Source organism: Mandrillus leucophaeus, unplaced genomic scaffold (genome assembly GCF_000951045.1).
Source record: "Mandrillus leucophaeus isolate KB7577 unplaced genomic scaffold, Mleu.le_1.0 Scaffold501, whole genome shotgun sequence".
NCBI classification, from domain to species: Eukaryota; Metazoa; Chordata; class Mammalia; order Primates; family Cercopithecidae; genus Mandrillus; species Mandrillus leucophaeus.
Genome location: NW_012105377.1, coordinates 1,695,804 through 1,709,264, shown reverse-complemented (window position 1 = coordinate 1,709,264; position 13,461 = coordinate 1,695,804). Strand labels below are relative to the sequence as shown.

General features: G+C 40.8%; 1 protein-coding gene across 1 annotated transcript in view; it reads left to right on the top strand.

The window, feature by feature from the left end:
* Positions 1 to 10,008: 10,008 nt before the first annotated feature.
* Positions 10,009 to 13,461, top strand: part of LIN28B (lin-28 homolog B (C. elegans)) — a 143,931-nt gene continuing 140,478 nt past the window's right edge. Inside the window, exon 1 of the mRNA XM_011996086.1 lies at positions 10,009 to 10,126. Within this exon, the coding sequence (XP_011851476.1) occupies positions 10,109 to 10,126 (18 nt within the window). The 5' untranslated portion in view covers positions 10,009 to 10,108. The remainder of the gene's footprint in view (positions 10,127 to 13,461) is intronic.

Sequence of the window (13,461 nt, the reverse complement as noted above, 5' to 3'; positions counted from 1 at the left end):
CTGCACATATTTCAGGTAGGAATCATTAATGAACATATTGGCATAATCAATTACCATATTCAACACTGTAGCAGTCACCAGTAAATGAGGTTGTGCTGTAGTAATAATATATAATAATAAATACATCAGTAGCATAAACAACAAATTTTGAATCTCATTTTTTTTTTTTGAGATGGAGTCTCACTCTGTCACCCAGGCTGGAGTGCAGTGGCGTAACCTCGGCTCACTGCAACCTCTGCCTCCCAGGTTCAAGTAATTCTCCTGCCTCAGCCTCCCGAGTAGCTGGGACTACAGGTGCACACTACTACACCTGGCTAATTTTTGTATTTTTAGTAGAGCCAGGATTTCACCATGTTAGCCAGGCTGGTCTTGAACTCCTGACCTCAGGTGATCTGCCCGCCTTGGCCTCTCAAAGTGTTGGGATTGCAGATATGAGCCACTGTGCCTGGCCAAATCTTGTTCTTATTACATGTCAATTTTATGTTGACCAGGGACTTTGTATAGTCCTCAAGACTCAGGCTGATGGAGGCCACCATCTGGAAAGTTGCTGCTCACTGCATCAGGGAAGATACTGAGGGTTCTTACACTGGCAATATGTTCTGGCCCACAAGAAGCATGTGCCACTTCCATCTATAACCCATTGCGTAGAACTGGTACATGGCCCTGCCCAACTGCACATGAGATTTCTGTTTATCAGAAGAGATGTGGATGTGAGTATCAGAAGTATCTTCTATAGTCCACCATTCTTGTCACCACAAGGCCATGTCTCTTCTTCTCAGATGTAGAATCAATAACCACTTCCCCAAAAAAGATAATCTAAAAATCTCAACTAGCTATGGCATGCAGCTCAAAATTCTGGATTTCTTAGTGATTCACAGTGATCCTCTCATCAGGCCCAAATGTGAATTCCCTTGATTCCACTACGTATCGCCCAAAGGGATGAAATATCTGCTTCCCACTTCCTGAACCACATCCAATATATAATTGCAGACCTGGGACTGTAATCAACTCTCCCATTCTGAAAGGCAGAAAAATGGGAGACACACAGTAGTCACTGGTCTAAAGCAATTCTGGAATCCTGCTAGATAGATGTTGTGAGGCCCTCCTGACCAAGGTGTCGGAAATCTTCCATGATTAGGTCATGACTTTGCTCTTTAAGAGGAGCTCCTTTGTTTGTTGTTTTCCACAGCCTTTGCTCCTCCCCATTCCCAACTCAACCGCCCCAGATTCTTCCTTTTCTGTTACCTCTTTAGTGACGCCTGAAGTGGTTGTTGGAAAATATGCCTTCCTTGGAAGCTGCACATGTTTCTCAAGCCTTTTCCTGCCCAAAGACTCTTATGAGCCTAAGAGTAGTTCTAAGTCTAGAGCAGCTTCATACAATTTTAGACCAACTAGTAATTTCTCTGGCAGTATTAACTCTCCCCAAATATAGGTTTTGTTTTTTTTTTCCTATATGATAACAAACTAGTTACTGGCTCCATGTGCCATTAATAACATCCATAGTTTATTTTGGTTTTGATTAGTTCCCCTCCCCATAAATCTCCCTGGCTCCTAGCTCTGTCTTAGCTCTGCCTGGCCACCTCTCTAAATCCCTTAGTCTCTCCGTCAGAGAGAACATATTGGCATAATCAATTACCATATTCAACACTGTAGCAGTCACCAGTAAATGAGGTTGTGCTGTAGTAATAATATATAATAATAAATACATCAGTAGCATGAACAACGAATTTTAAATCTCATTTTTTTTTGAGATAGAGTCTTACTCTGTCACCCAGTCTCACTCTGTCACCCATTCTCACTCTGTCACCCACCTCTATGTCAGACAGGTGCTGACATATGTATAGACTCCTAACCAATCAGTTATCATAGCCCTACTCAGAGAATTCTTAGACATTGACTCCAGAGTACTGACAGAAGTAGATGAGGAAAAGCATGGACATAAGAGAAACTGAACCTAGGAGAGACAGATAAATGAAATGCAGATAAGAGGGAATATCCTGTAACTGCAAAGCAGTATGACAGGTTTCTTAGGATGCAAAGGCATCTCTGAAAGCTAGTCCAAAAAAGGAGCGTCAGAGATATTCAAAGCAGATAGTGCTGGAATAAATGTATTAAGAAGTAGACCACATTTATTCTGATCAACAAATTCAGGTATATTTGTGGAAAAGAGCCATCTGATTATCTGTAGCACTTTATATTAAAATGCTAAAATCTTAAGATGACTGGTCAGGCGTGGTGGCTCATGTCTGTAATCCCAGCACTTTGGGAGGCTGAGGTGGGTGGATCACCTGAGGTCGGGAGTTTGAGATCAGTCTGACCAACATAGAGAAACCCCATCTCTACTAAAAATACAAAAATTAGTTGGGTGTGATAGAGCATGCCTGTAATCCCAGCTACTCGGGAGGCTGCGGCAGGAGAATCACTTGAACCCGGGAGGTGGAGGTTGCGGTGAGCCGAGATGGCACCATTGCACTCCAGCCTGGGCCACAAGTGCAAAACTCATCTCCAAAAACAAAAGAAAAAAAAAGATGACTGGTAAAGGGAACACAGGAACACTGGCACAGGGCTGACTGCAAGCCACAATGATGATGCAGAACTTAAGTTTGACTCTTGGATTTAGAATCTGTCTGAGCACTATGTGCATTGCATGTCTTCACCCTGAAATAAAAACAGCAACCAATGTGTATTGAGAGCTTACTATTAATATATGCCAAGCATCTGCCCATTTTATACATGTGAATGTTGAGATTTGAAGAGGTAAAATGATTTGCTAAAGGTCACTGGCCATATTACATAAACAAGCCAAGACTCAAATCTAAGTCTGCCTGTGAAATCAGGGATCTTTATACTATATTCTGCAGCATTTCAAAGTCTCTAAGGCTTTTTAACATAACCAAGCAATAATGTGGTGAAGAGCCAACATATCCAATTCAGTGCAAGTAACAATTGGTTAATGCACTGTTATGACCAGTCCAAGTCAGAGTTAAAAAAAAAAAAATCTGTTATGTTATTGAGATGACAACTTGAGAAAGTGAAGAAACTTGGTGGCTTTTAAATACAGATACCAGTCACCTTATTTCTACATTTTAAGTTTAGCACAGGAACATTTACATTAAAATGCAGAGTGGCCAAATAGAGCCCTTGGGTCAGTTTCTAGAATAAACATTAGAATAGTGTGAAGGGCTGCTACAAAGTGTCTTTAAAGAGACCTACTGGTAGTAGGTTTGGTGGCTCAGGCCTGTAGACCCTGCTACTTGGGAGATGAAGGCAGGAGGATTGCTTGAGGCCAGGAGTTCCATACTAGCCCAACTCTAGAACAACTTTCATTGATTGTTGTGTTGCTGCTTTAAAGAAAGTTCTGAATATTTTTTCATAGCTATTGTCTTCTCCAGATTGCTCTACCCCTGATTTCTACAGCAATCAGTCAATCTCAAGTAGGAAGGCCACGAAGGCCAAGCCATTCATAATCACACAATTCTCTCTGCCTCTTTTTTTAGAAGTACAGTTTACCATTGATGTGAGCACTGGCACTCCTAGAGGAGAGTTGTTACCTGATCCTCACACATTCTCTAAGTCAGTGGTTCTTAACCTCCTGTGGGTTATGGATCTCTTTGAGAGTGTGATGAAGGTTGTGAACTCTCATCCCAGTAAAAGTGTACACTCAAACACACTTACAACATTTGGAGTAAGAAGTCCCTTGAAGACCATTTCTAAACTTGGTATCTTTGGATCTAGTTAAAAACTTTTGTGCATGTCATCTTCCCTTCATGGAGTCTTAAAAGAGGAAGATCAGACAGAAGATATATTCAGAGACAGAAGGAAACCAAAATATGCCACCCCAAAATATACTTCTATGGCATATTTTAAGACGGCTATTCAGAGGGGCTACAGACCACAGAAATAGCTCCCTAAAAGCTGTCATTCTGTGGGGAAATCTACGTTAGTGAAATAAACAGCAACTACAGTCTTTCTCAGGGGTCCCCTTATCCAGACCTAGGAAAGATTGACTCCAGGAAAAGGAGACCAAATGTCCTAACACTTTTAAATGCCTAACAGAAAAATTTTTTTTACCACAGATTACCATTTTTTTCTTTCTAAAGGCTGCTACCTTTGAGGCTTCATCCACAAAACAAGACAGCCTTTGCTCACCATGCCTTTCCTCCCCTCTCCCTCCCATAAGCTGTTGCCATACTCCAAGCCTCTATTCCTTTCTGTATGCTACACAGACTTTAATCATCTGGCTCTTCTGTGAGTCTCAAACTTCATGTGGTTCCTGTGCCTATGCACATAATACATTTAGATTGGTTTTTCTCCTGTTAATCTGTCTTTTGTCAATTCATTTCAGCAGACTTAGACCTGAATCTTCAGAGGGAAAGTCTCAACTTCCCTACCAGACCAAAAGCCAGCATTTGGTGCACTCTTAAATTTGTAATTCCTGTGTGGGAATCAAGCCTCAAGAATTTCATCATTGAGTAGACGCAATAAATCAAGAAGTACAACCTGAGATCATGATCATCCCTTGCTGCTTTCCTGCCTCTTAACAGCTGCACAATTTGGAAAAGCCTCACCTGTAGAAGAGTTTAGCAGTCACACTAAGATGTTTGTTGTGATCATTAAATAAAAGAACACATGTGAAGCACTTGTATCAGACTTCAGATAGGAATTATATGTTAGATATTATTAGTGACATTATTTAATTATTTTTGAGACAGAGTCTCACTCTGTTGCCAGGCTGGAGTGCAGTGGCATGATCTTGGCTCACTGCAACCTCCGCCTCCCAGGTTCAAGTGATTTTCCCGCCTCAGCCTCCCGAGTAGATGGGACTATAGGCATGTGCCACCACGCCCAGCTATTTTTTGTATTTTTAGTAGAGACAGGGTTTCACAATGTTGGCCAGGATGGTCTCACTCTCTTGACCTCGTGATCCACCCACCTTGGCCTCCCAAAGTGCTGGGATTACAGGCGTGAGCTACCATACCTGGCCCGACATTATTATTTTAATTCTATTTCTATTGAATTATTGTTTATGGCAGCAGAATGCTTGTATCAATATAATTTTACCCTGTACTCTTTCTGTTCTTATTATGCTCATAAGCAATAGCAAAGGAGGATTAAGGCTGCTCACTGTCCCTGGCATCCAGTATGTGTCTGTGGCCAGACTGATAGGAGGCTCAAAGCCAGAAGCCTCCAAGAAGTGGGATGAGTGCAGAAGACAATCCAATGAGAAAAGGGAAACATATAATTACAATTTTATTTTTAAAATTTCATTTTTTAATTGCATGTCAATGACTGATGATGGAATATATTTTTTCTTTTTTTAAGAGAAAGAGTTTTGCTCTGTTGCTGAGGCTGGAGGGCAGTGGCACATGCCTAGCTCACTGCAGCCTTGAACTCCTGGGCTCAAGCAATCCTCCTGCCTCAGCCTCCCAAGTAACTAGGGATGTATGTGCGTACCACCTCACCCAGCTAATTAAATTTTTTTTGTTTTGTAAACATAGAGTCTCACTATGTTGCCCAGGCTGATCTCAATCTCCTGGCCTCAATTGATCTTCCTGCCTTGGCCTCCCAGAGTGCTGGGATTACATGTGTGAGCCACTGCACCTGGCCAGGATGAAATGTTTTTAAAATAGAAAAGGGCCATGAGAGCACTAATTTAAATAAACCATTTAATAAGTGTTAGAATTATTTAATTATGAAATTAATGAAAAGTTTGAATAACAGTATACTTTTTTAAACTTCAAAATTTTAGCAAAATATAGGAATAAAGGAAGAGATATAAGCAAAGTTAAGATTAAAATCTGAGGATTTAAGAGATCTGTGGAATGGAGGAAGAATATGTAAGAGTAAGAATACATATACATATGAATATATATATAAGAACATATATGTATACTTTTATATATATATATATTTTTAGATGGAGTTTCCCCCTTGTTGCCCAGGCTGGAGTGCAATGGCATGATCTCGGCCCACTGCAACCTCTGTCTCCTGGGTTCAAGCAATTCTTCTGCCTCAGTCTCCCAAGTAGCTGGGATTACAGGCGCCAGCCACCATGCCTGGCTAATTTTATTTGTATTTATTTATTTTTTTTAGTAGAGACGGGGTTTCACCATGTTGGCCAGGCTGGTCTTGAACTCCTGACCCCAGGTGATCTACCCGCCTCAGCCTCCCAAAGTGCTAGGTATGAGCTGCTGCGCCCGGCTGTAAGAATATGTAAATTTTTTATAGGTATAAATGAAAAAATGGTTGTTGAGGTGTTCCTTACTTGTGAATTAAAAACCTGAAACAAAAATATGTCAGACTGAAGAAGCCCTAGAGCACAGAGAATACTGCATTGAGCATCAGGTGATTTGAATTTGAACACTAGTTATTTTACTTAAAAGCCCACTTATCTCACTTAAGATTACCAGTTTTCACATCTATAAAATGGGGCTAATAAATCATTTTATGCCCTGAAGGCTTGAGATAATTTGATGAAAGCCATGCAAATACTTAATCTATTCTACAACTATTTATTGTTGCCAGAGAAAATAAGGAAAACAACTGCCCTCATGGGGCTAAATTATTATTATATTGTAATATACAAAAATGATACTAATGTACCTACATTAAGTCTTGGATCTTAATTGTCCAGAAGTGGGGATAAACATCCTATGAATTTGTACTTTTTCTGTTCTGATTATGCCTTAAGCAATAGCAGAGCAGGATTAGGGCTGCTCACTGTCCCTGACCTCCAGCCTATGTTTGTGGCCACAGTGATAGGATGGCCAAAGCCTCCAAATGGGATAAGCATAGAAGATAATCCAATGAAGAATGGGAGACACATAATTACAATTTTAAAAATCTCATTCTTTTAAATTTCTACTTGTACATGTTTGTATACAATCTATAAATAAATATACATAATTGAAGGTGATGGGGTTCACAACATTCTACCCTAAAGTATGGTGCGTTGTTGCAACTGAATATTTTAAGCTGAAGGAATTTGAGAAATGCAGATGTTAGAACTGTCTGACCTTGCCCTGCTTCCCTGAGGCGGGTCATAAGACCCTCACATGAGAGGTGCCCTTCCTATACACGGAGGAAGGGGGCATCTTTATCTCTGAAGATGGAGGCACCCTGAGGGAAATCCAAACAAACAGAACACACGAAATTTCTCCCAGTTTACCACTGTTAGCTCAGATCTTTTTGTCCTATCACATTTTCCCAAGACTCTCCACCCCTCAACAAACCTACTATAAAAATGCTTAGGTGGAATTATTTCTCCAGTTCTTCATTATCTTATAAAGGCTCCTGCATCATTTGTTAGTCTAATTTACAGGGCTCTGGCTAATGAACCTAAGAAGGATGGAAGGATAAGATATTTTATCTCCTCGACAGAAGTGTGGGCATAACACTTTTTAAAAAAAAACTGATAGTGGTGTGAGATAAAAACCTTTACACCATGGCTCTAATAATTTAAAATACAGCTTTAAAAATTTTAAATAAAAATTAAAAAATGAACAATGATTTTTTTCAGAAGTTGGAGGTGGATAAAGAAGTTTGATTTTAAAAAGCTGGGTTTTGTAGATTCATGTATGACTGAACTGTAATAATAAATAGTTTTTCTGCCAAGCATTCTTTTTTTCCAGTCCACATACTTGGCAAGACCATCTAGTCAAAGGAGGCTTTACTGACTGTTTCTAGCGCCTACCTTAAAGCTCTGAATTACATAGATTCTCCCCAGAGCCTAGAATATTTAGTCATTAACAATTTAAAAATAACACTTTAAGGATACCTCTTATGAAATTTCATAAATTTTGATTATTGAGAGAACATTTAAATGTGAAAATGTGCAAACATAGATAAAACTAGAGAGACTAGTACAATGCCACATATCCATTACCCAGATAACAGTTATCAAGATTTTGCCACATTTGCTTCATCTATCCATTTTTTTTGAGGTTATCTATTCTAGCAATTGAGCTTTCAAAATACAGGTTTTTAAAGGCACTGTTCCTAGAAGTAGCATCAATAGTTTTTCATAACCTTATTGTTCTTACTAAATTTTTAAAAATAAGTTGTACATTCACATGGCTGAAAAATCAGAACTATGTAACATACTGCTCCCACACCTATTTCCATCCATTCTGATCTCCCTATCTGCCCACAATAGGCAATCGTTTAGTTTCTTATATATCTTTCTGAATGTTTCTGTATATAAATATATTACATAATTATTATAAGTATATAAATAAGTATAACATATATTCTGATTATCCCCTTCCTTTCTCATACAAAAGCAGCATATGTGATGTTTGGCATGCAGCTTCCTGTACTTAACAATGTATTGTGGAGCTCTTCCCATATAAATACACAGAAGAATTCTACATCTCGATGTACCATTGTTTATTTATTCAGCCTTTGTAGGTGGACACGTAGGTTATTTCCATTCTTTTGCTATTATAAAAATCAATCCAGGTATACACATCATTTGCTATTATGTGTGTAAGATGCGCTTATATCTGTAGGATAATTTCCCAGGAAAGGGATTGCTAAGTCGTAGAGTATATTTTAAATTCTGAGAGATTTCGACTTCACCAAATTTTCCTCTCTAAATGTTGTGCCCCCTTGGTACTCCCACCAGCAATGTATCCAAGTATGGGTTTACCTAGAGCCTCACCAAAAAATTATTTTAAAACTTTAAATCTGTATTTTAACACAGTGTGTCGTCAAACTTTAGGATTTTTGCCAGTTCAATAGGCAAACACAAGTGTGTCACAATTTTTATGAGTTATTATTATTTTTCTTGAGATGGAGTCTTGCTCTGTCGCCGGGCTGGAATGCAGTGGCGCAATCTCGGCTCACTGCAATCTCTGCCTCCCGGGTTCAAGCGATTTTCCCGCCTCAGCCCCCGGAGTAGCTGGGACTACAGAAGCCCGCCACCATGCCGGGATAATGTTTGTATTTTTAGTAGAGATGGGGTTTCACCGTGTTGGCCAGCTGGTATCGAACTCCTGACCTCAGGTCATCCACCCACCTTGGTCTCCCAAAGTGCTGGGATTACAGGAGTGAGCCACCGCACGTAGCCAACAATTTTTATGAATGTGAAACTTCCCGTTCATTTTTCATTTTCCTCTTCTGTACACAAGGGAGTGCTCAATAGATATCATATAATTTGGGTGACAGTGCTTGCTTTATTAACTTTTAATGTTGAAAATAATTTATATTTGTGATAGGTATGTAGCAGTCTAAAACAAGCTTTCGTGACTGATTTCTTTTACTATGATAAATGCAAAAACTCTGTGCCATGCGCAGCAAGTCAGTTCTCTGCAGAATGATACTAATTTTTCAGTGAAGAAGCAAACTTATCTACTTCTAACAATGATTCTTGTTATGGGTTGAACTGCGTCCCTCCAAAAAGATGTCGAAGTCCTACCCCCCAGTCTCTGTAAATGTGGACTTACTTAAAAAATCATTAGGGTGGGTCCTAATCTGACTGGCGCCTGAAAAGGAAAAATTGGGGCATGGGGACAGATAAGTAGAGAGGGAAGACAATGTGATGACACAAGCAGCAGCCATTTACAAGCTAAGGAATGCCGGAGTCTACCAGAAGCCAGGAGAGACGCATGGCACAGATTCTCATCACAGTCCAGAATCGACACGGAAGCCTTCAGATCTGTGAGACGTTAATTTTTGTTGTTTCAGCTACCCTAGAAAGCACATACAATGCTATTCACCGTGTTGCCCAGGCTGGTCTGGAACTTCTGTGCTCAAGCGATCTGCCCATCTCGGTCTCCTTAAGTGCTGGGATTACAGGCGTGCGTCACGGCACCCGGCCAACCTTTTTAAATCTCTCTTTTTCTTTCTTCCATTTTAGGACAGGATCGCACTGTTGCCCAGGCTGAAGTGCAGTGGCGCAATCTTGGCTCACTGCAACCTCCGCCCCCGTGCTGGAGCGATCCTCCCACCTCAGCCTCCCCAATAGCTGGGACCACAGGCGTGCGGACCACGCCCAGCGAATATTTTGTAGCGAGCCAGGTCGCCATTTTCCGCAGGCTGGTCTTGAACTCCTGGGCTCAAGCGATTCGCCACGTCAGCCTCTGAAGAAGGTGCTGGGATTACGAGCATGAGCCACCGCCGCCAGGTCAGTTTATTTTTAAACTCTCTATTTCTTTCTTACTTTACTTTTTTTTTTAGATAGGATCTCACTCTGTCGCCCAGGCTGGAGTTCAGAGGCGCGATCTTAGCTTTCTGGAACCTCTGCCTACGGGTCGGACGGGCGACCTCATCCTCTCCAATAGCCACAACCGCGGGCGCGCGCCACCACGCCCAGCTAATATTTTGTAGAGAAGTGGTGACCATTTTGCCCAGGCTGGGGTGCAGGGCCGCAGTGTCTGCTCGCTGCGGCCTCCGCCTCCTGGCTGTCTCCTGAGTACCAGCAGCTGAGACTACAGGCGCCCGCCACCAAGCCTGCCTGATTTTTTGTAGAGACGGTTTCACCATGCTGGTCAGTCTGGTCTCCAACTCCTGGGCTCAAGTGATCCGCTCGCCTCGACCTCCCAAAGTGCTGGGATTACAGGTGTGAGCCACCGCGCCCGGCCAACTCTATTTTTCAAATTGTTTTAACGTAGTATAATAAACATATAAGCCTAGTTTTTCAACATTATAACACTCAATACTTGTAATTCATAAGTAAAATGACACGATGCCTGGGGTTTGCTTCCATGTACTCCAGTCGTAAAAAAAATAGAGGGCAAGAGAAATATGAAACACTGCATTTTATGTTTTCTAAAGGTCTTGCTAACTATTTCCTTGAAACTATAATCAGGGTGCGTTCAGACGCTACCATATTCTAGGAACCGTTGTAGGCATTGGAGATACTAAGAGTAAGAGCCTGTTCTCTTTGGGAATAATTATTAGATATATTCTAAAAGTAAAGCAGGCCGAGCACAGTGGTTCATGCCTGTAATCCCAGTGCTTTGGGAGGCCAAGGCCACAGGATATCTTGCCACCACAAGTTTGAGAATAGCCTGGGCAACAGAGCAAGAACCTGTCTCTACAAAAAAAAAAAAAAAAAAAAAAAAAAAAAAAATTAGGCATACAAAAAGAAACCAAAAAAAAACCCAAAAAACTTAGGCGCTCGTAGTCCCCGCTACTCAGGAGGTTGAAGACGATTCTCACTTGTGCCCAGGAGGTCGAAGCCGCAGTGAGCTAGGAAGGTGTTACTGTACACCAGCCTCACCAACAGAGTGAGACCGGGTCTCTAAAAAAGGGGAGGTTGGAAATAAAGTAAAATAAATTATCACCATGGTCCCAGGTAGAAGGATTCACTTTTAGAAAGAAATTGCCAAGTTTCACTTTTAGAAGGAAATTGCCCCTGTCAGGCATGGTGGCTCACACCTGTAATCCCAGCACTTTGAAGGGCCAGGTGGGCAGACTGCTTGAGGCCAGAAGTTTCAGACTAGCGTGGGCAACATGGCGAAACTCCGTGTCTACTAAAAATATAAAAATTAGCTGGGCGTGGTAGCGCAGGCCTACCAGTAATTCCAGCTACTCAGGAGACTTAGGCATGAGAATCCCTTGAACCCAGAAGGTGGAGGCTGCAGTGAGCCAAGATTGCACTACTGCACTCAAGCCTGGGGGACATAGTGAGACCCTGTCTAAAGAAAAAAAAAACACGCGAAAAGAAAAAGAAACCGCCAAGAGCCATACATAAACGATAAATTCCTTAGTTCTTAAGGCTTTTCATTCATTTCTAATCATGCTAACATACTCCTTAATAAATGCTTAGCCTATCAATGTTCATCATCACCCCTTTCAGGTACCTTACATAAAATAATACATTAAATATTATGATGTCCCATTTTTTTACTTGTGTCACAGCAGCATGACGGCATGATGGTAACTAGTTTGAAATCGAAAAGAAGGATGACCTCTTGAGTGCTGGGATGCTAACCCTGGGTGGTGTTTTAATTTTTTATTTTCTGTTTACAATTCTTCTCAGGACTTTAAATAGGTACTGCATAAATATGCATCACACTTAAATGCTGAAAGGCTTACAAAATACCTAAAAACATAGCTATTAAAAAAAAACAGAGTTCATTCTATAAGTGCATTTGTAAGCTCTACTCATAAGTAAAAAACTACTATAATGCTTTAAAGTCAAAGCATATCACATTTCAGATGGTGATAATTAATTGCTGTTTTTCATTTCCAGTAATCTATGTCCACATCTTTTTCCTCTAGATTATATTTGGAATCATAGTGTAAATTGATACAATGATTATAACTAAGGAATTGTATCTGAAAGAATCCTCTGTACTACTTAGCAAAGTAATGTAAGAGATACTTTACATACTTGCCAGTGAAAAAGCATCTTTAAAGTAAGTGGTATTCACTCCACTAACCCAATGGAAAGTTGAGCAGCCATCCAGGGAATTTGCTGAAGGTGGTAGCCAATGTGGAAAATTCTTAGGAGGGGTCACAACAGGATTTTGCTTCTGATCAGTCTGTCTGCATTGATCTCACTCCCAGGCCAGAGATGCTTTTTTCTAGACTGTGGTTACCCTTGATAGATAAATTGGTTTCTTAATCCTAATCCAGAAATTGGAAGGGAGAAATGAATCATCACACAGCAACAGTTTGCAGATTTGCCTTTTAGTTATACAATAGTAGCCAGTGAACTGGCCTTTATTAGTTATTTTCAAATGAAAGTGTTTTCATTTGAAAAGTTTTCCACTTTTGTTTTTATGTCCTATATTTTAAATTTTTGAACACATTTTTAGTTTGCTGAAATATTTAATCCCTTTAATCAGTTCCACAGAACAGTCCACATTACAAGGCTATACTCGATTTTTGTAGCTGGTCAGATAATGATTGACTAGTACTGTTTAGTTCTGAAAGTCTGATGAGAAACTACCCAAAGTATAAAAAAGAACTATAAAATTATCAGGTGGAAAATTATAGGAGAGAAAGCAGTGATACTTTGTGAACATATACCAAAATATCAATACTGTGTGTATATCACAGTATTTTGGACCCCAGATCTTGTGGCTCTTTGAGTGATGATTATTAAGTTTGTATCATCCAATTTGACGTTGAGTATCTTATTGTTTAGGAAAAGGAACAGCTGACAGTAGGTTCCCCAAACTTCTGGCACTGTCTACGATGCTCACTGGATTCTGAAATACATGGCTATTATTACCTTGAATTGTGCTGTTCGGAATGATGTCCAGGGCATCTGTAGTAAAAGAAAAGACCTGGGCTTCAGATATGATTTTGTTACCTTCTTACAGTTTTACCGCACCAAGGTGTCAGGTTGGGGAGCAAGGAGTAGCACCGTCCCGCCTCCCTCCAGTCACACCCCAGGGACGGCCATGTGAGCTTCCCTCCGGGACCGACGCTGCGCGCGGAGAGCCGGGAGTCACAGGCCCAGGCACTCGCAGCCTCCACCAGAACAAACGGCGGCGCGGCCGTGCG